General features: G+C 36.9%; 1 protein-coding gene across 1 annotated transcript in view; it reads right to left on the bottom strand.

Moving 5' to 3' along the window:
- Positions 1–20171, bottom strand: part of LOC150098484 (uncharacterized) — a 314082-nt gene that overhangs the window by 111130 nt on the left and 182781 nt on the right. The window contains exon 7 of the mRNA XM_090405238.1: positions 5002–5252. Coding sequence (XP_090261364.1) covers positions 5002–5252 — 251 coding nt within the window. The remainder of the gene's footprint in view (positions 1–5001; positions 5253–20171) is intronic.

Genomic DNA, 20171 nt, shown 5'->3' with positions numbered 1-20171 from the left:
CATTTTCAGGAAGGTCATTAATGGACTGGAGATGTGCCATATATAGATGCTTCCAGCTAAGTCACCACACCTACCAGTGATATGGCATATTTTCACATATAAGATAGAGAAAGGCAAGTATTGCCATCATAAGCATATCTTTTTTAGCTGGAAGGCCATCTAGACCACTAGATGGTACACAACTTTCATCTCACGGTCAAACATCACGCTATGTAGATGTTGAGAATGCTCACAGCAGTAAAGTGGTTCTACAAACCAGCTGCTAGATGGTATATAGAACCAAATCCGACAATAATGTGACAGGAGGCTTAGTGACATATTGACAAATAATCCTGCTACTGCTTACTCTGTCAGGATATGCCAGGAGGGATACCAAATATAGCAGCATACAGAGCCACTGTCATGACACACACACACACACACACACACACACACACACACACACACACACACACACACACACACACACACACACACACACACACACACACACACACACACACACACACACACACACACACACACACACACACACACACACACACACACACACACACACACACACACACACACACACACACACACACACACACACACACACACACACTTGGACCAGACATAGGAATCCTTATATGGGTCCATAAGTCTTTCCTCACTGCTCTATAAGTTTGCAACTTTACATCAGCTAAAAGATAACATAATAAATAAAAGTAATACTGTGTTTACAAAAAAAAAAAAAAAAAAATCCATAAACAAAAGCCAATAATAAAAAATAAAAAAAATCAACAACAAGAAATATCAAAAAACAACAAAAATCAGTCCCGATACAAACATAAATGAATTTCTGCAGAGCCTCCATACAAACATAAATGAACATAAACTACCACTTACAGGCATTAAAACCTGATCTGTTATTCCTTACTGAACTTCAACTAGCATCCTCTATTAATACAGTTTCATCTCATATATCCTGACTGCATCATGCATAATGACTTTCTTTAGAAGGCCAAAACATGGGCTTTTGTCAGGTCTGATATTCCTTGCCAAAGAGTTTTTACCTTAAATTCTCTCTGATCTGCTCTGTCTCAAGATTCATCTGCTGCGTTTACTACTCTCCCAATTCAGATGGCCATGCTGACCTATTTGATTATATATCTCTGACAGTTGATTTCATATACTCTAATTTATTAAACCTATGAATTATCCAAATATTGATGTCTCCAAGGAAGATGATCTTACAATAAGATAATCTTTCTTGGAGACTTCAATGTTCATAATTCAAAATGATTCTCCTTCTCTAATTTCACAGATCAAACTGGAAGAGATGCTGAACTATTGCTATCAGTAATAGCAATAGTTCAGCTCATGTTAGAACGATCTAACATGAGCTGAACCGAATCATCAAAATACTAGAACTGTGATAAAGAGCCAATACATCTCCTGGGAGCTGCGTTTTACATTATGAGAAAATATTAAGGATAGTGATGGAGCTTGCTCCACCTTTGCTCCAAGTTGCCCTAGTGTTGTACCACCCAGATGTTGACTTACGCTTGGACTCGCCAATAGTTCTTCAGCATGAAACTCTTAGATTTCGATCTCTGAGTTTCGTATCCGGCTTTAAAATAATGAAGGATTTATTATCCCCTTAACTTAATATACTAGACCTGTATTAATCTGTGCATTAATCCATCTAAAATTTGAGAAACAATCATTTTGAGATCAACTCCAATCCAACAAATGTCAAAACTTATATTTATACAATATTAGAGGATGCCAAGTTAGAGCTTTAGCATTAAAATTTGAACTGTTTCCTACACTCATTGCTGCTTGATCATGACAAGTAGCTCTGAAAATGGTTAAAAATCTAGTGAAATATTAGACAGTGACTAAATACTTTATTTACTAGTTATTGATTTGGCACTGTGTAATACTGTTAAAGCATGATGAATAATTTAAAACACCTCTGCCTAACCACCAGTGCTTAAATTAATTTTAACTTGTGTATTTCGAAGGTGTATTTCAAAAAGGTTATTCCAGATATGACATGTAGCCTCCCTTCGTGAGTCCCTGACTCACTCTCATAATAATAATAAAAGTTAATCAAATAAAGAATCACATTAAAATGAAGATATTACAAAGGAGCTCGACATCGCTGTATGGTAAGCAGAATGGAAGAGGAAAGGTGTTAGCAAAAGGTATTCAATGCTAAAATGTGCAAGTGTACATATTCGTTCTGTTCTCAGCTGTAATATAATTTGGGAATTATTTATGTTGATATCAATGAATATCTATTATTGTGAATTTTACTTCAAATGCATTATGCTATTGAATTAAATGCAGCATGTAAAATGATTGCTACCAATTTTTTTTTAATTTTCTAAATTTTTAAAATTATCTTTCTGGTTTGTTTCTTGTTTTACAAAGATATCTTAAAGCAATGTAGAACAGTTAACTTTCTTATTATTCAATATTATGCCTGTACCACTTCTTGAAAACTTCTTTTAATCATTACAACTGACATAATTCAGTGCTCTGAAATGCTTCCCTTTCAAAGAATTACATAAACTGTATTTTCTTCATATAGTACACTACTTATGACAGTGCGCACATTTGTTTTTAGGAAAAACAATCAAGTAATAGAAGAAAAGATGTAAATATAACTATAATAAGTCATAAAGAAGGAATAAAACTGCCATGAAAGAAATGAATATAGTTGGAAGAACAGTATGCCATTTTGTTGGACAGATGCAGGTCACATCCTGTCTAGTCTAAGATGAAAAACATTGAGGCTTTTCAAATTGATCATTAGTTAGTCTTAATAAAACAATCTTCTACAAAATAGACAAATTATCCTGACAGAGTAAGCAGTAGCAGGATTATTTGTCAATATGTCACTAAGCCTCCTGTCACATTACTGTCGGATTTGGTTCTATATACCATCTAGCAGCTGGTTTGTAGAACCACTTTACTGCTGTGAGCATTCTCAACATCTACATAGCATGTGAAGAAATGGGTTAGGATCTCTGTGTGAATCCAGAGACCATACTTGAAACAGCTACAACATGCCTCCAATAAGCCAGCTGATGGTGATGTTTGACCGTGAGATGAAAGTTGTGTACCATCTAGTGGTCTAGATGGCCTTCCAGCTAAAAAAGATATGCTTATAATGGCAATACTTGCCTTTCTCTATTTTATATGTGAAAATATGGCATATCACTGGTAGGTGTGGTGACTTAGCTGGAAGCATCTATATATGGATAATACACACACAAATGATAGATATTGCATACTATCTGGAGGGGGGATGGAACAAGGGGGCATACCTGGAAGCTGTATAAGAAGCATGTGAGCAGGAGCATAAGAAAAAGATTCTTCGCAAGGAGAGTGGAATTTTTTTTTTTTTTTTTTTTTATATTGCTCCAACCCACAAAAGATTATTTGCAAAACTAGAGTACACTTTTGCTGTGGATTAAGGATTTTTTTTCTGTTTTTATCAATTTTATATTTTTAATTTATTTTTTACATAGTCTGGAAACCCTGCTCTAGAGACCAAACAAGAAGCTTTTTCAAGCCACTTCAGGCCTTCAATGAGTGGAGCAGTGGTCTCACACCTGGTAATGAAATTCATCTCCTACCTAAGATAATCACCAATCAGAAATACCAATGCTCATGTTGGTATTCAAATCCACAATCTGTTGGTTGGAGAGGGCAGGTATGCTAACCACTTGGCCATACCAGGATTGCATTGCCTGACATTGTGATGATGAATGCAGTACACTGAATGAGTTTAAACTAGTATGGTTTGATGGGCTTTGTGTGCAACAGTTTGTTCCTGCGAGTCTTTTGACTCCATGGAAACTGGTGTTAATAATAATAATAATAGGATTACTTCTCCTATGCTAAACTTATGTGTATGAAAAGTACTAATAAATTAATGAATTTATGATGAGAAACAAAAATAAGAGAAGAGAACATGAATTCCGTAAATCCACAGAGGTCTGAAAAATATTATAAACAGTACGACATAACATAACATTTTACATCTGGATTCAAAGTATTGAAGATTAAGGATAATTTCGTATAAACAGTCATTGTTTCTGGAATATAATTTATAATCATCCATTAATTAGTATTATTATTAGCTACTCATTAATCACAACAAACTATGCTTACATTTATTAACTATTCCAAAATATAAAGTCAAAAATAACATAACAGAAAAAGGAAAAATAAATACAACTGAGTTACATGACAGCTAACCCCTTCAGTCTGGTGGTTGCAGTTTGGAATAACTGGATATTAGGATAGAAGGATTGAATCCCCCTATCCTAATATTTATTGATTAGTTGTTCAAATAATCAATAAAACTACAAAATATAGACATTGAAATCATTGATTTTGAGGCTTTTCTGTTAAGTAGCAATATGGTAATCAGTCAAACTGCATATAATAATGATTATTGCATTATAATGATAATAATGTTACATATCCTGTACCAACTTTGAATGATTTCAGTTTTGTACCAACTGAAGAACATGATCATAGTGTGAATCATGACTAAAGCAATTAACTAAACATTTACTGCATAATGTATCAAAATATCTTAATGCATTTAATTTTGGAATTAAACTAAATATTGTATTGCATTTGTAAAAATATTGTTCCTGCATATATATGGCAAAATGTGACATTTGAAGAATCCAAAGTCAAAAATTATAAATTATTTTTCTTTGAATTTAAAATGCTTTAGTGTAGAAATCCTAAATGGGAAAGTATATAACTCAGCCAGTCTACATGAAATTCTGCTTTCAAATTAATTTTACTTGAGTGAGTATCTGAAGTTTCTGATCCAAATAAATGGATCACAACTGGTTGATTGGTGGTCTATATATGGTGTGAGCCATTTAGAACATTCTTTTGCCTTTTAAAAACCATGAAAACAACTGTGACCATTCTGTTTTAGAAATCTATTAGAAACCTATTACAACAAAGATTACTAACCTGTGACCCAAGTGTACAGCATTATCAACTGGGCTCCTGCTATGAGAAAGACCACTTGAATCACTTGAACGACCTGAGTCCTGTGAGCGAGACACATGGTGTTGGGAACCATGAGATGAATGACTGTCTCGTTTACTTTTAACTTCGGTGCCAGCTCCGTCATCTGCACGATGTGGTGAAGGTGGTGCATGTAATGAACATGAAGGACTAGAAGCATGTCGATGATGATGATGGTGGTGGTGGTGGTGATGCTGAGAATGAAATATTTTAAGCAATTTCAATCAATTAAATCTCAAATGAAAATTAAACAAAAAATATGTTACTAAAATCAATATTAAATTATATTATTAAGCACTATCTCAATACCATACATAAAATATATTACTATACATGCAGAAGTATGAGAATTTTGAACTTAAGGTATATGACTGTGTTTTTTTCACTTGACTAAATGCTAAAACTTCATTTTTTACTGAAAAAAACGTTTTTTTTCAATAAAACTGATGTGATGTCTTCACAACTTATGCAATGTCACCTCTGAAATTCAGATCCTTGTCCACCACTATTCGAAGGTCTTCCACCATTCCATACTGTTGCACACATACAATCTATTCAAGTCCTCCTGTAAGGCCACAACATTTGCTTGATTCCTTATCACTCTCCCCAGTTTTGCATCATCTGCAAACAGTTGTATATCACCAGCTAAACCCATTCTAATATCATTAATATACAAATTAAATAAGAATGGTTCCAGAACAGACCCTTGCAGCACATCATTAGTCACTTTCCTCTCAGGATACTGTATCCTCATATACAAATTGCTGGTACCTGAAAGCCAGTTGTCTATTCAACTCATTAATCTATCATCCAATTCCATCTGCTCCAGTTTAGTTACGAACTTGTGGTGTATCAATCTATCAAAAGCCTTAGCAAAATCTAAGTATATCACTGTCAATACCAATACATTTGTCACCTTGTTATAGCACATAAGCAAGTTGAGAAAACAAAACCTCCCTTTAACAAACCATGCTGACAAGCATAGAGACTACCACTGTTATCAACCTGCTTTTGTATCTGAGCTCTCGCCAACCTCTTCAATACCTTACCTATAACTCCAGATATACAGATCAGCCTATAATTTGTTGAATTTTATTGAAAAAAATTCACATTTTAGTGAAATCATAAGATAAAACTATGCTTATAGTATCATTAATTTTTTTATAGTGCCATTAGTTAATCCCCCCCCTCAAAAACAGATATTACACTCTTCTGCTTGGTGTAATGTAGAACAAACATGGAAACATGTACTTCCATATTCCTTGTTCCACATATACCTCCATAGGTACTAATCCATCATTCCTCTACTTTTCCCTAAGCCTGTTATAACATGAAACATCCTTTTAGTCTTGCCAAACCTGCTTCTCCTCTTCCTCTTTCATTTTGCCACCCTCTATTTTACAGAACAGATTTCCTAAAGTAATTCCAAATGACTACAACTTCCTTCTCTTCAACCATCTTGCCCACAAATTTCACTGCCATCCCCCTGCACAGAATAGTGTATATGTGTATATATATATATATATATATATATATATATATGATATACTATCAATATAAGCTATATATATATAAACTTGGTTATTTTAACTCCTAATCCCAAGTATGCAAACAATTAAGTTTGCACCTGAAACAAAGTTCAAGTCTAAAGATGATACAACACCAGGGCAACTCATTGTAAATGTGGATAAAGCTCTGATCACTATTCTTAGTATTTTCCCATAATGTAAAGCACATCTCACTAGAAGATGTATACTGCAATGCATTATGGGTGGGGTCACTACCCAGACCGGTTTCAACCTTTTTTGAGGTCTCCTCAGCGAGTAGCTAGACCCTAAATACGAAGATTACAGTAATACGGAGCCTTATCAACTTTACCTATACAAGTTGCAACAAGGTGTTTTTATTTTTAATAAAAATCTCTGGAGGAGATATAGATGTAATAAATTTTTTAACTTGGGGATATTGTATATTAGGATAACCAAGTTATTTTATAAACTTGGTTATTTTAACCTCCTAATCCCAAGTATGCAAACAATTAAGTTTGCGCCTGAAACAAAGTTCAAGTCTAAAGATGATACAACACCGGGGCAACTCATTGTAAAGGTGGATAAAGATCTGATCACTATTCTTAGTATTTTCCCATAATGTAAAGCACATCTCACTAGAAGATGTATACTGCAATGCCTTATGGGTGTGGTCACTACCGGTTTCAACCTTTTTTGAGGTCTCCTTAGCGAGTAGCTAGACCCTGAATACCAAGGTTATAGTAATACTTTTTGTGCTTTACGTTATGGGAAAATACTAAGAATAGTGATCAGATCTTTATCCACCTTTACAATGAGTTGCTCTGGTGTTGTATCATCTTTAGACTTGAACTTGTTTCATGCGCAAACTTAATTGTTTGCATACTTGGGATTAGGAGTTAAAATAACCAAGTTTATAAAATAACTTGGTTATCCTAATATACAATATTCCCAAGTTAAAAAATTTATTACACACACACACATACACACTATATATATATATATATATATATATATATATATATATATATATATATATATATATATATATATATATATATATATATATATATATATATATATATATATATATATATATATATATATACACAGTAAAACCCTTTTTTTACACTTTCCAGGGGACTGATGGAAAAAAGTGTAAATAGCAGGAAATATAAAAAACATTAAAAAAAGCTGAAAGATGACTTACTGCTAGTATGTGAGTCTACATACTAGATTACAAAATTTAATAACCAAAAATAAACGAATTGACAATTACATTTATCTATTTAAAAAAATCTTTAATTGTTGATTGTTTTTGCTTTCTTTCTTTTTTTTTTTTTTTTTGACATAGCGCCACATTGCTTTGCATTGAGTTCAATGCTTGACCTGTTTTTTCCTATCGTGTTCAAAGTGGACACGGAGAGTCCAAGATCTTTTGCTAAATGCGCACGTGTTCCGGCATGCCAATCTACACATCACAGAATTGCATCTTTTCTTCTACTGAAATACATTTTCTGTCTTTTTTCTCCATGTTACTAACATGGATAATCCACCACCGCAACTTGAAAGCAACTCACACACGCTAAATTATGTAGCAGAAATTCTGCAATATCAATTCCTACTGTGATTGAAAAATCACGGTATCGCTCATCACTACATTACTGCTGCAAGCATACAAGTCACCGTGATGGTGGAAATGAAACTACAGCCGAAAGCAACGCCATCTGGGAACAGAAATGTGCAGATTTCCACAGAAATCAATTCGAAAATCAGTATTGCTACATGAGAAAAAAATGCAAATCACGGGAAATAACGTCCACATCAAGTTGTTAATAGCGGGAAAACAACATATCTTAAGAATAGACCTTAAGACGGGACCAACGAAAAATGACGTAAATGGCAGGAAAACATAAATTGTGGGAATGTAAAAACGAGGTTTTACTATATATTCATAACAATGCTTCAGTATATAAACAACACCAGAGGAAAATAAATAATTTATTAAACTAATATTTCATTGGATTTCTAGTCAGCATCTTTAGAGCATAATTACCAGTGTGTTAGAAACATAGCACCTAATTTAATAGATCTAGAAATAATTCAAATAATAACTGAAAGAGTATTAATATCTTCACAAAGCACCCTCCATGGGATCAGATTAAAATTAAGCTAATTCGAAAAAGTAGGGATAAATGTAGTTTTTAGAATGATGGTGATCTTCAGATCTTTGGCAAATATTTATTATTATTCTCGTGACTTCAAAGGCATCACAAGACTCATTATGGGAGGTCAACAATGATCAACACAAAGTCTATCATAACAATCAATAAAATCATCCACAGTCTGCACATCCACCACCCTCTCAGGAAATGTATTCCATGCTTCTACCATTTTCCATGCAAAAAACTTCTGACCCTTCTACTTATCACCTTCTTTTGTAACCTCCAGGGATGGCGCTTTTTTCCCTTGTTCTACCGTATGAAATATGACATCAGTGTTAATATGATAAAAACTCTTCAACAGATTAAATGTCTTGACCCCCCCCCCCCGCCTTCTATCCACCAAACTGCAGTCAACATGCCTTCACTCTATCCTCATAATAAATGTTGTACAGTCCTGATATCATTTTTGTTATCTATTTCTGCACCCTCTCCAAGTTTACTTCATTTCCTTTCAAATTCCAGTGACCAGATCAGAAATCAAGTGTGGTCTGATCAAAGTTCTATACAATGGGACCAGCACATTTTTATCTCTCGTGGTCAATGTTCTCCTCAACATTGTCACAATTCTCTGAGATGTCTTCATAACCTTTGTGATATGTCCTCAGAACTTCAAATTTCTATCAGCAATCACCCCCTGCTCCCCAGATCCCTTGCTTCCTCTACTTCTTCAAGAATAATTCCACTAAGTGTGTATGAAACATCCCATCTGTGGAACCCAAATTTTAAAATCTTAAATTTAGGTTTTCATTCAACTGAAATCCCCATTCATTTGCCCACCTTTCCAGCTTATTCAAATCATCTACAATCTGCACATTCACCACCCTCTCAGAAAATGTATTCTGTGCTACTACCATTTTCCATACAAAAAACTTCTGACCCTTCTACTTACCACCTTCCTTTGTAACCTCCAGGGATCGTGCCTTTTTTTCCTTGTTCTATCATATGAAAAATGACATCAGTGTTAATATGATAAAAACTCTTCAATAGCTTAAATGTCTTGATCATATCTACCCCCTCTTGCCTTCTATCCACCAAACTGCAGTCGACATGCCTTCACTCTATCCTCATAATGAATGTTGTACAGTCCTGATATCATTTTTGTTATCTATTTCTGCACCCACTCCAAGTTTACTTGATCCCTTTCAAATTCCAGTGACCAGATCAGAAATCAAGATGTGGTCTGATCAAAGTTTTATGCAATGGGACCAGTACACTTTTCTTTTATCTCTCATGGTCAATATTCTCCTCAACATTGCCTCATGAAAAGCCAAAACATCAGCACCATTACTAATAACCCTCCCAAGCCTCACATCATTTGCAAACAACTGAACATCTCCCTGTAGTCCTGTGACAATATCACTGAAATAAAGATTGAACAGCAATGATCCCAGGACTGAATCCTGTGGAACTCCACTTGTGCTACTACCATTTTCCATGCAAAAAACTTCTGACCCTTCCTACTTACTCACCACCTTCTTTTGTAACCTCCAGGGATGGCACCTTTTTTTCCTTGTTCTAACATATGAAAAACGACATCCGTGTTAATATGATAAAAATTCTTCAACAGCTTAAATGTCTTGATCATATCTATCCCCTCCCACTTGCCTTCTATTCACCAAACTGCAGTCGACATGCCTTCACTCTATCCTCATAATGAATCACTTTCCTATCTCTGATACTGCTCCCAATATACCTCTGATATCTATCAGAGAGCCAATCACCAATCCACTAACCTGATATCCAAACCCATATGATACAACTTAAAAATCAACTTCATGTGGCACCTTTTCAAATGTCTTGGAATAATCCAAAAAAATGACAGTGTATGCCTTACTCTCATCCATTTGCTCTTGTTGCTCAATTGTAAAAGATAAGCAGACTATATTTGTTGAGATTGAAGAAGTGCTTCACAGATGATGCTGATTTCGAAAATAGTCTCTTAAACTTATAGTGACTTCTGTCCAGCACAGTTGTCTTTTTCCGTTTTAATCCTGGGTGAAGGAATGTTCAAAGTATGGTCCACCAGTCCTGACTTGCCACACACACACACACACACACATATATCGCATATGTCAGTGTATAGGACGACCGGCATATAAGACGAGGCCTAAATTATGCAACATTAGGTATTGTTGTTATATCCATTATTTTTATATCTATGCATATCCATTATTTTTATATCTATGCATATCCATTATTTTTATATCTATGCATATCCATTATTTTTATATCTATGCATATCCATTATTTTTTTGCATAGTGTAGATTTAGTATTTATGTGAATTACCCTAATTAAAAGTGATTAGCCCCAATTTTAATTAATTATTAATTTTGCATTTTTTTTAATTTTAGGATTATTAAAATTGTTATTATTTAAAATCATGGAACCAGCAACAAATCGAAGAAAGTATGAAGCTCGATTTAAAATAAGTGTAATTCAAATGGCAAAGGAAAATCACGTTGCAGAATGGGTATTCGAACAAAGGCAGAATGGTTATCTTGTTACAAAAAAGATATGATTAGAGCATATGCACTAAAATGGTCAAGATTGAATCTGGATGAAAGTATTGAATTTCAAGCTACTTCAGGATGGTGTAATCGTTTTATGAACGGAAAAAATCTGGTAATACGACAAAAAACGAAAATTGCTCAAAAACTACCAGCAGATCTTGACCACAAACTTACCAGTTTCCATAAATTTATTATTCAATTGAGATAAGAACATAAATTTCTATTGTCAAATATTGGAAATATGGATGAAACTCCTATGAGCTTTGATATGATAAGCAATAAAACAGAGGAGTCTAAAGGTAGTAAGATTGGTTGTGTTGTCATGTTTGGATGATGGAACCAAGTTAAAACCAATGATCATCTTCAAACGTAAAACTAACCTTAGATAAAATTTCCTTCAGGTGTTTTTGTACATTTTCATGGAAAAGAATGGATGGACGAAAATGGTGTTAAATTATGGATAAATAATGTGTGGAACACGACCAGGCGGTATAATGAAGAAACACAGTTTATTAGTATGGGATATGTTTCGTAGTCATTTAACTGAGAATACTATAAGTTTTCTAGAAAAAAATAACACAAAATTTGCTGTTATACCAGGTGGTTTAACTTCTATATTGTAACCACTAGACGTCTGCTTGAACAAACCATTTAAAGATCACATGCGAGAAGAGTGGAATAATTGGACGTTGACTGGTGAAAAATCATTTACAAATGGTGGATCTATGCACACTGCATCACTTGATATGTTGTGCAATTTTAGAGACTGTAATAAAATCATTTAAAAAGTGTGGTATCTCTAATCTTATGGATGGTACGGAAGATGATCTTTTGTGGGACACTGATGACGATGAAAACGAAATCAATTCACCGGATTTGAACTGGGATCCATATGACGATCATTTAAACAATGAATCTGAAAATCTATTTCAGATGATGAAGAAATTTAACATGGAAATTGAGGTTAATAGTTATTATTTGTTTTTTAAGACTTACATATTACATCTATTGTAATATTTTAAATAAATTTATGTAACAAAAAATTAATCTGATTTGTTTATAAACACTGCCTATTTTCTTATATAACAATGTATTGTAACTACCTAAATGTTCATCCAAGAAATTAAGCTTCCCTTTTATACTCGCCGAATAAGACGACCCATGATTTTGAGAGGTTTTCTGTAGTATTTGAGAGTCGTCTTCTACGCCGACATATATGGAACCGTAAAACGTAAAAATGTAAAACTAAACCTTTGATGGCAAAATTAAGAATTATGAAATGGTATATATATTCCATTTCATAATTACATACATCATTATATAAATAAATACATTTAGTAAGTATATTATTAGTAAATAAATTTATATTTACTGCAGATATGGAAGATTAGTTCGAGGATACACTGTGGTAGGTCAGTGAATTTAGCACTCCTATAAAATTGATGATTTTTGTCTGTTTTTATTGTGATTTTAACTTAGAAAATTAGTGTTTTATGGTATATTAGTGTATTTGGCATTTTCCTCAAGGGCTCACTTTAGTGAGTACGGGCATGGCAAACCCGAGGTACCTGATGCAGGACCATGCCTTACTTCATGTAATATATATCTGTTATATTATTCTGTAGACTGGTCTCTCCTCTTCTTTCTTTGCTTCTTTCTCCTCTCCTTGCTCCTTCCCCCTGATGCTATTAGAGTATTCGAGGGCTAGGGGTGAGACTTTCCTATCTTGCTAAGTCATTTCGTCTTATGCAGCCACCGAAGGAGGCAAGCTAGCCTCAATAGGTGCCGGTCCCAAGCCCGGATAAATGCGAAGGTTGATGTCAGGAAGGGCATCCGGTCAGAAAACTTCACTGCCAACTCAAACTATGATTATGAGTCGAAGAGAAAATGATATAAGGGCTAAGGCCTTAAGCGACACGCAGCCACATTGCCCTACAGCTGTGAGAAGTGGACAAGGGCTACCGCATCAAGGGCGGGTGCGGATAAAGAAGCGAGCCCAGCAGGTGGAGAGGATGTTGCGAGTGGGAACACTGAATGTTGGAAGCATGACTGGAAGGGGAAGAGAGGTGGCAGACATGATGAGGAAGAGGAAGTTGGACATTTTATGTGTGCAGGAGACAAGGTGGAAAGGCAAAGGAACTGGGAGATGGATATAAATTGTTCTACTCTGGAGCGAATAACGAGGGAAAAAATGGTGTAGGAATTGTGGTGTGTGGCAGAATGAAGGGTGAAGTACTGGACGTTGGTAAAAGGAACGACAGGATCATGCGAATGAAATTGGGTCTTGGAGAAGAGCGGGTGGTCGTATTATGTGTATATGCCCCGCAAGTTGGTTGTACAGCAGAGGAAAAAGATGAGTTCTGGAACGTGTTAGATGAAGAAATGAGGAAATTGGAAGAAAATGAGATGGTGATTGTCGGAGGAGACTTGAACGGGCACATAGGAAGACAGAATAGAGACTGTGAAAGGGTGCATGGTGGCCATGGAGTGGGAATGATGAACCAGAAAGGAGAGAGGGTTGTGGACTTTGCAGTAGCGTTTGATCTGGCAATTGTGAACTCGTTTTTCTTCAAGAGGGAAGAACATTTGATAACATTTAGAAGTGGTAACAACAGCTCACAAATTGACTACATTTTGACTAGAAGAAAACATCTTAAGGTTGTGACAAATTGTAAAGTAATTCCAACAGATCAAGTAGCACAACAACACTGACTGCGCACAGCAGTCGGTGTTGTTGTGCTACTTGATCTGTTGGATTCCTCACACTCTCCTAAAAGAGGAGAGTGTGAGGAATCGTTTTAGGGAGAGAGTGTTAGAGAGGATTTCGGATGGACTGGAAAGTGTACAAGATTGGTGGAAACATAATTCAAAAGTAATCCTGAGCTGTGCAATCGAGGTGCTTGGTGAGACATCTGGAAAGATTAGAGAGCAGAAGGAGGGTTGGTGGTGGAATAATGATGTACAAGTGGCAGTGACAGTTAAGAGGAAGGCAAAGCAGAAGTGGGATGAGTCAAGAGTGGAAGAGAACAGAGAGGTGTACAAAGAGAGAAAGCAAGAAGCCAAGAGAGTTGTGGCACAGGCGAAGGCCATGGCATATCAAGATCTGTATGATCAATTAGAAACAAAGGAAGGACAGAGAAAAATTTATCAACTAGCGAAATGTAGAAATAAAGCAGCTAAGGACATCTCACATGTGAGGCAGATCAAAGATGCTGAAGGAAGAGTATTATGGAGGGATGTGGACATAAGAAACAGATGGAAAATATACTTTGAGGGACTTTTGAATGAGGAAAATGCAAGGACTCACAGAGGAGATGGGCAGCCTTCTGAGGGGATGGTGCAGAACATCAGTAGAATGGAAGTGACGGATGCCATGAAGAGGATGAGGAATGAAAAAGCGGTGGGCCCCGACAGAATTCCAGTGGAGGCATGGAAGGCACTTGGGGGAAGAGGGAATTGACCTGCTGTGGGACCTGTTCATGAAAGTTTGCCAACAGGAAAATATACCCGAGGAATGGACGGAGAGTACTCTTGTTCCCATCTACAAGGGTAAAGGGGATGAACAAGACTGTAAAAATTACAGAGGAATAAAGTTGATGTCCCACACAATGAAGATCCTAGAAAGGGTTCTTGATGGTAGATTGAGGGAGGAGGTGGAGATTGCAAAGGAACAATTTGGCTTCATGCCTGGTAGATCAACAACAGATGCTATCTTTGGGTTACGACAGATGATGGAAAAATATCGAGAGAAACAAAGGGAGCTACATCTGGTATTTATTGATCTGGAGAAAGCATACGATAGAGTGCCAAGGCAAGAAGTCTGGAGGTGTCTGAGGGGGAAGAAGGTGACGGAGAAATATGTCAGGTTGGTGCGGGAAATGTACAGAAATGTGAAGACAAGTGTTCAGACCTGTTTGGGACAGACAGAAAGTTTTCAAGTAACAGTTGGCCTGCATCAAGGGTCAGCATTAAGTCCGTTTCTGTTTAATATTGTGATGGAGGTGGCAGAGGAGGTGAGAGAAGATGCACCTTGGACAATGTTGTATGCAGATGACATCTTGCTGTGTGTAGATTCAAGAGAAGAAGTGGAAACTAAACTGGAAAGATGAAGAAAAGTACTGGAAGAGAGAGGTATGAGACTGAGCAGAAGTAAGACAGAGTATATGAGTTGCGCAGCGGGCGGTGGCCAGGAGACAGATCTGGAGCTGGAAGGAAATGTCATCAGGAAGGTGAGAGACTTTAGATACTTAGGTTCAACAGTGGAAGAAGATGGAGGAGCTGAGAAGGAAGTGGGATGCAGGATACAAGCAGGTTGGAGGAACTGGAGGGAGATGGCTGGAGTGTTATGCGATAAGAGGGTGCCGATCAATCTGAAAGGCAAAATTTATAGGACAGTAGTGAGGCCAGCTATGACATATGCTATAGAAACTGTGGCCCTGAGGAAAAATAACATCAGCAGGATGGAAGTAGCAGAGATGAGAATGCTTAGGTGGATGTGTGGTGTGACCAGAAAGGATCATCTGAGAAATGACTATGTCAGGGGAACAGTGAAAGTTAAGAACTTAGGAGCGAAAATACAGGAGGCAAGGTTGAGATGGTTTGGTCATGTGATGAGGAGGGAGGACGAATATGTGGAAAGAAGGGTCATGCAGATGGATGTGCAAGGAAGGCGGAAGCGTGGGCGGCCAAAGAAGAGATGGAGGGAGCTGGTAGAAGAGGACTTGAAGATGAAGAACTTGGATGTGGTGACAGCCCAAGACAGGAAGGTGTGGAGGAGACTCATAACAAACAGTGACCCCACTTAAGTGGGAGAAGCTGTAGAAGAAGAAGAAGAAGAGTGTATTTGGCATTTCATAACATATTTTTATTAAGATATTTCTATTATAATTATAAGTTTAAAATGGTGCCAAAAAAGAACAAGAAGGTTATTCCCATCAACAAGGTTATTAGAGATATGAAGGAGATTAATGAAAATGAATTAACCTCCAAAATAGCAAAATCAGAGAGACAACGTGGGAATTGAAAAAAGTCGTGAGGCATTTAAATGAGTACAGGGAGAAAAAGAAAGTTATGCAGGAAAATAAGAAACAACAAAGCACAAAAACAGGTAAGTCAGGAAGAAATGGAAATAAGACAAGTGACATTGTTCATAAAAAGAAAGAAGTTATCTGGTATGGTGACTCTATAATAAAACATGCTATTGATGAGCGAGTTATAACTTTGAGTTTTCCTGGAGCAAAAATTAAGAATATAAAGGAAGCAATTCAAAAACAGAAAAGAAAAGTAAACAAAATCATCATTGAAGTAGGTAACTACCTAACTGGCAATAAGTTCAGTATGAGAGAGGACATGAAAGGGATGTTGGAAGATGGAAGAGTGAAGAATGAGAGAGTGAAAATCGTCAGCATCTTATGTTGATATGACAAAAATGAATTAAGAAGAAGAAGGGCTATGATGGCAATAATTCGATGAGTAGGCTGTGTAGAAGGAATGGATGCGAGTTTTTGGATGTGAAGAGTGAGTTTGAGGGAAGATTGGAATCGTATAAGAGGGACGGCCTACACCTGAATGTGTTTGGTATCAAGAACCTGGAAAAACTAATAACTAGTATGAGACCTCACACAGAGAGTCAGAGAAACTAAATTATAAAGGAAGGAATGGTGAGAAGATGAGTATAAGAGTGGCAATGTTATCTAACTGTGTTAATGACGGGAATGAGCTTTATTACGGAAATTTTGACGAGGAGAGAACGATTTCGACTTTGTGCTTGTCTGGTTCTGACCCATCAAACGTGTGCAAAGATGTCAAAATGTGTAAGGCATAATAGAGAAGAATAGAGATCTGCAAGTTGTCCAACTGTGTCATGCTGACGTCAGAACAAGAGTATACAAAAGAACATGCAGGCAGATTATTATGTCTGTACACGAATGCTGGAGTATCAGAAACAGATATACTAACCGGTATCGAGTGTAAAGGGTACACTATATTTTAGGAAGGTTAGAAAGGATAGGAGAGGAGGGGCATGCTGCTAATGATATGATAATATAATAAGCTAATAATGAATCCAGTTAAAGTTGAGATCTATGATTATAGTACTTCTACTAACAGTATTTCATGTGGCAGTGAGTTTGAAGCTATCTGTGAAGTCGAATTTAACATGATCAATTATATTACTATTACTATTATTATGGGTAACTCCAGGGAGTCATTAGACTCATCGAGGGAGGCCCCAAAACATATTCATCACAACTATTCGACATTCATACAGTATCTATCATACCTCGCCTTAAACTCATTCACTGTCACAGCATCCACCACAGACTCAGGGAGTGCATTCCACTCATTCACCACTCTAAAAGTAAAGAACCCAGCTCTAACACCTTTACTAACCACACTTTTGCCCAGTTTCCATGGATGTCCCCTAGTCCTCCCACAACCAGCCCTGTTCTCAAAAATATCTTCTGAATTAATTTTATAGAAACCCTTCAGTAAATTGAATGTCTCAATCATATCTCCCCTCCTCTGCCTATCAACCAATTTTTGCAACCCACAAATCCTCAACCTGTTCTCATAAGGTTCATTCCACAGACCTGCTATCATCTTGGTCACTCGCATCTGGATCCTCTCCACCTCCTCCCCATCAAGAAGAAACCTCGGTGACCAAATCTGGGCACAGTAGTCGAGATGGGGTCTTATCAAGGCTCGATACAGAGGAACAATAACCTGCTTGTCTCTGCTTGTCAACGTATTCTTCTGCAACCAAGTGATTTGATGAGCTGATTTGGCCACTTTTACAATGTGCCCCCTAAACTTCAACTCCTTATCCACCAACACTCCTAAATCTCGTGCCTCATCAATTTCCTGGAGTACAGTTCCACTAATGTAGTAAACTGCTGCTAATATTTTCACCCCAAAATGTATAACCTTACATTTTGCCACATTAAATTGACATCCATTCTCCTTAGCTCAGACTTCCAATCTATCCAAATCATCTTGCAAAATTTTGACATCATCTGCATTCACTATTGCCCTACCCAACTTTGCATCATCCGCAAACAAATGAACTGTTCCTCTCAGATCCTTTCCTATATCATTAATGAACAAATTAAACAGCAGTAGTCCAAGAACAGATCCTTGTGGCACACCACTAGTCACAGGCTGTCTTGTGGACTCTACTCCTGAATAAACCACTCTCTGATATCCCTCTGTCAACCACCCTCCTATCCATCTCACCAACCCTATATCCATCCCCATATGCTGCAATTTACTGATTAGAATTCCATGTGGTATCCTGTCAAAGGCCTTAGCAAGGTCCAGTGGAATCACTGTAAACCTATTACCCTTATCCAGTTCAGCCGTCACTGTGTTATAATATGTGAGCAAGTTACTGAGGCATGACCTACCCTTCACAAAACCATGCTGTCCCCGATACAGTATCCCATTTTCTTCTATCCAATCTTGTATTTTTCTCTTGACTATTTTCTCCAAGACCTTGATAATGATTCCTGTTATGCTAATCGGTCGGTAATTTACAACAGCAGCCTTGGAACCACCTTTATGCAGCGGAACTATTTTCCCCTCTTTCCACCCCCTTGGGACTGACCCAGACCCGAGCCTCAAATTAAACAAAATGGTCAAGGGCACTGACAATTCTTTAGCTGCTTCACGTACGACACGAGCAGGTATACCATCCAATCCCAGAGATGTATTGACATTGAGTTTCTGTAATAGACTAGTCACTTCTACTTCATTCATCACAATTCCAGTATAAGCTGTTGGTTCTTCCATTCCTGCAATGTCACCATCTCGATGATATACTCTTGCAAAGTGCTCGCTCAGTAATTCCACAATATCGACTGATTCGGTTACCTCCCTACCCTCAGCATTTTTTAGGATCATTCTACCATGAACATTTTTCCTTTTACTTGCACCATATTGAAAAAACTGTTTGAGATTCTCTTTAGCCTGCATGGCCAATTTTCTTTCGTAATCCGCTTTTGCTTTTCTTACCACCCTTGTTACCATCCTGGCATGAGCTTTATACTGTTCCTATGCCTGCTGATAACCTTTTTCCTTAAATTCCCTCTACAATTGTTTCTTTTTTTGCAGCTCAAGCTTAATAGTGTTATTCATCCATTTAACCCCTACTTGATTTATTATTAGGACTCTTGGTATACAGTCAACCATTGCCTCCTGCAAACACTTCTTAACCACCTCCCATGCACTATCAACATCCAGCCCTTGCAGTTTTACATGCCATGGCACCGAGCCAAGCACACACCTAAGCTTGTCATACTTACCAGCCCGGTAATTCCACATGTACCCTGTCTTAATTGTAAATTCCACTCCTTCAGCCACCATATAGTGCGATGTTGTTACAGACCTGGTGGATCGGTTGCCAGTGATGAAGAAATGCATTCGCCAAATAGATAAGCACAAAAAGAGTGACAGAAGGAGCTCGAGATCAAAGAGTGTTAGATTTAATTATAGTATCAGAAGGCATTTCAGTTAAAGATGTAACTGTTCTGCCTCTGGTTGGTGACAGTGATCATGCAGTACTTACTTGGGAAGTGACTAAGTTTATGAATGTTCCATTCAGAAAAGGTTACATGTTGAACTACAAAGCAGGAAATAGTGACCAACTGAGGAGTATACTGAGTTCAGTGGAATGAGATAGGTTGCTGGGAAGAATATCGACAGTGCATGGGAAGCATTTCTGGGAAGCAAGTGCAGGCTAGAATAGTCACAACTGTTGTAAAAGCGAAGTCTGAGTATGAAAAGAAACTGGTTTTGCATGCTAAAGACAACCCACAAGAATTCTATCAATATGTTGCAAGTAAAAGAAAGAATG

Source organism: Typopeltis vanoorti, chromosome 15, assembly GCF_054136105.1.
Source record: "Typopeltis vanoorti isolate ZY-2024b chromosome 15, IOZ_Tvanoo_1.0, whole genome shotgun sequence".
In the NCBI taxonomy this organism is placed as follows: domain Eukaryota; kingdom Metazoa; phylum Arthropoda; class Arachnida; order Uropygi; family Thelyphonidae; genus Typopeltis; species Typopeltis vanoorti.
The sequence above is the reverse complement of the archived record's forward strand: the minus strand, read 5'-3'. Positions and strand labels throughout refer to the sequence as shown.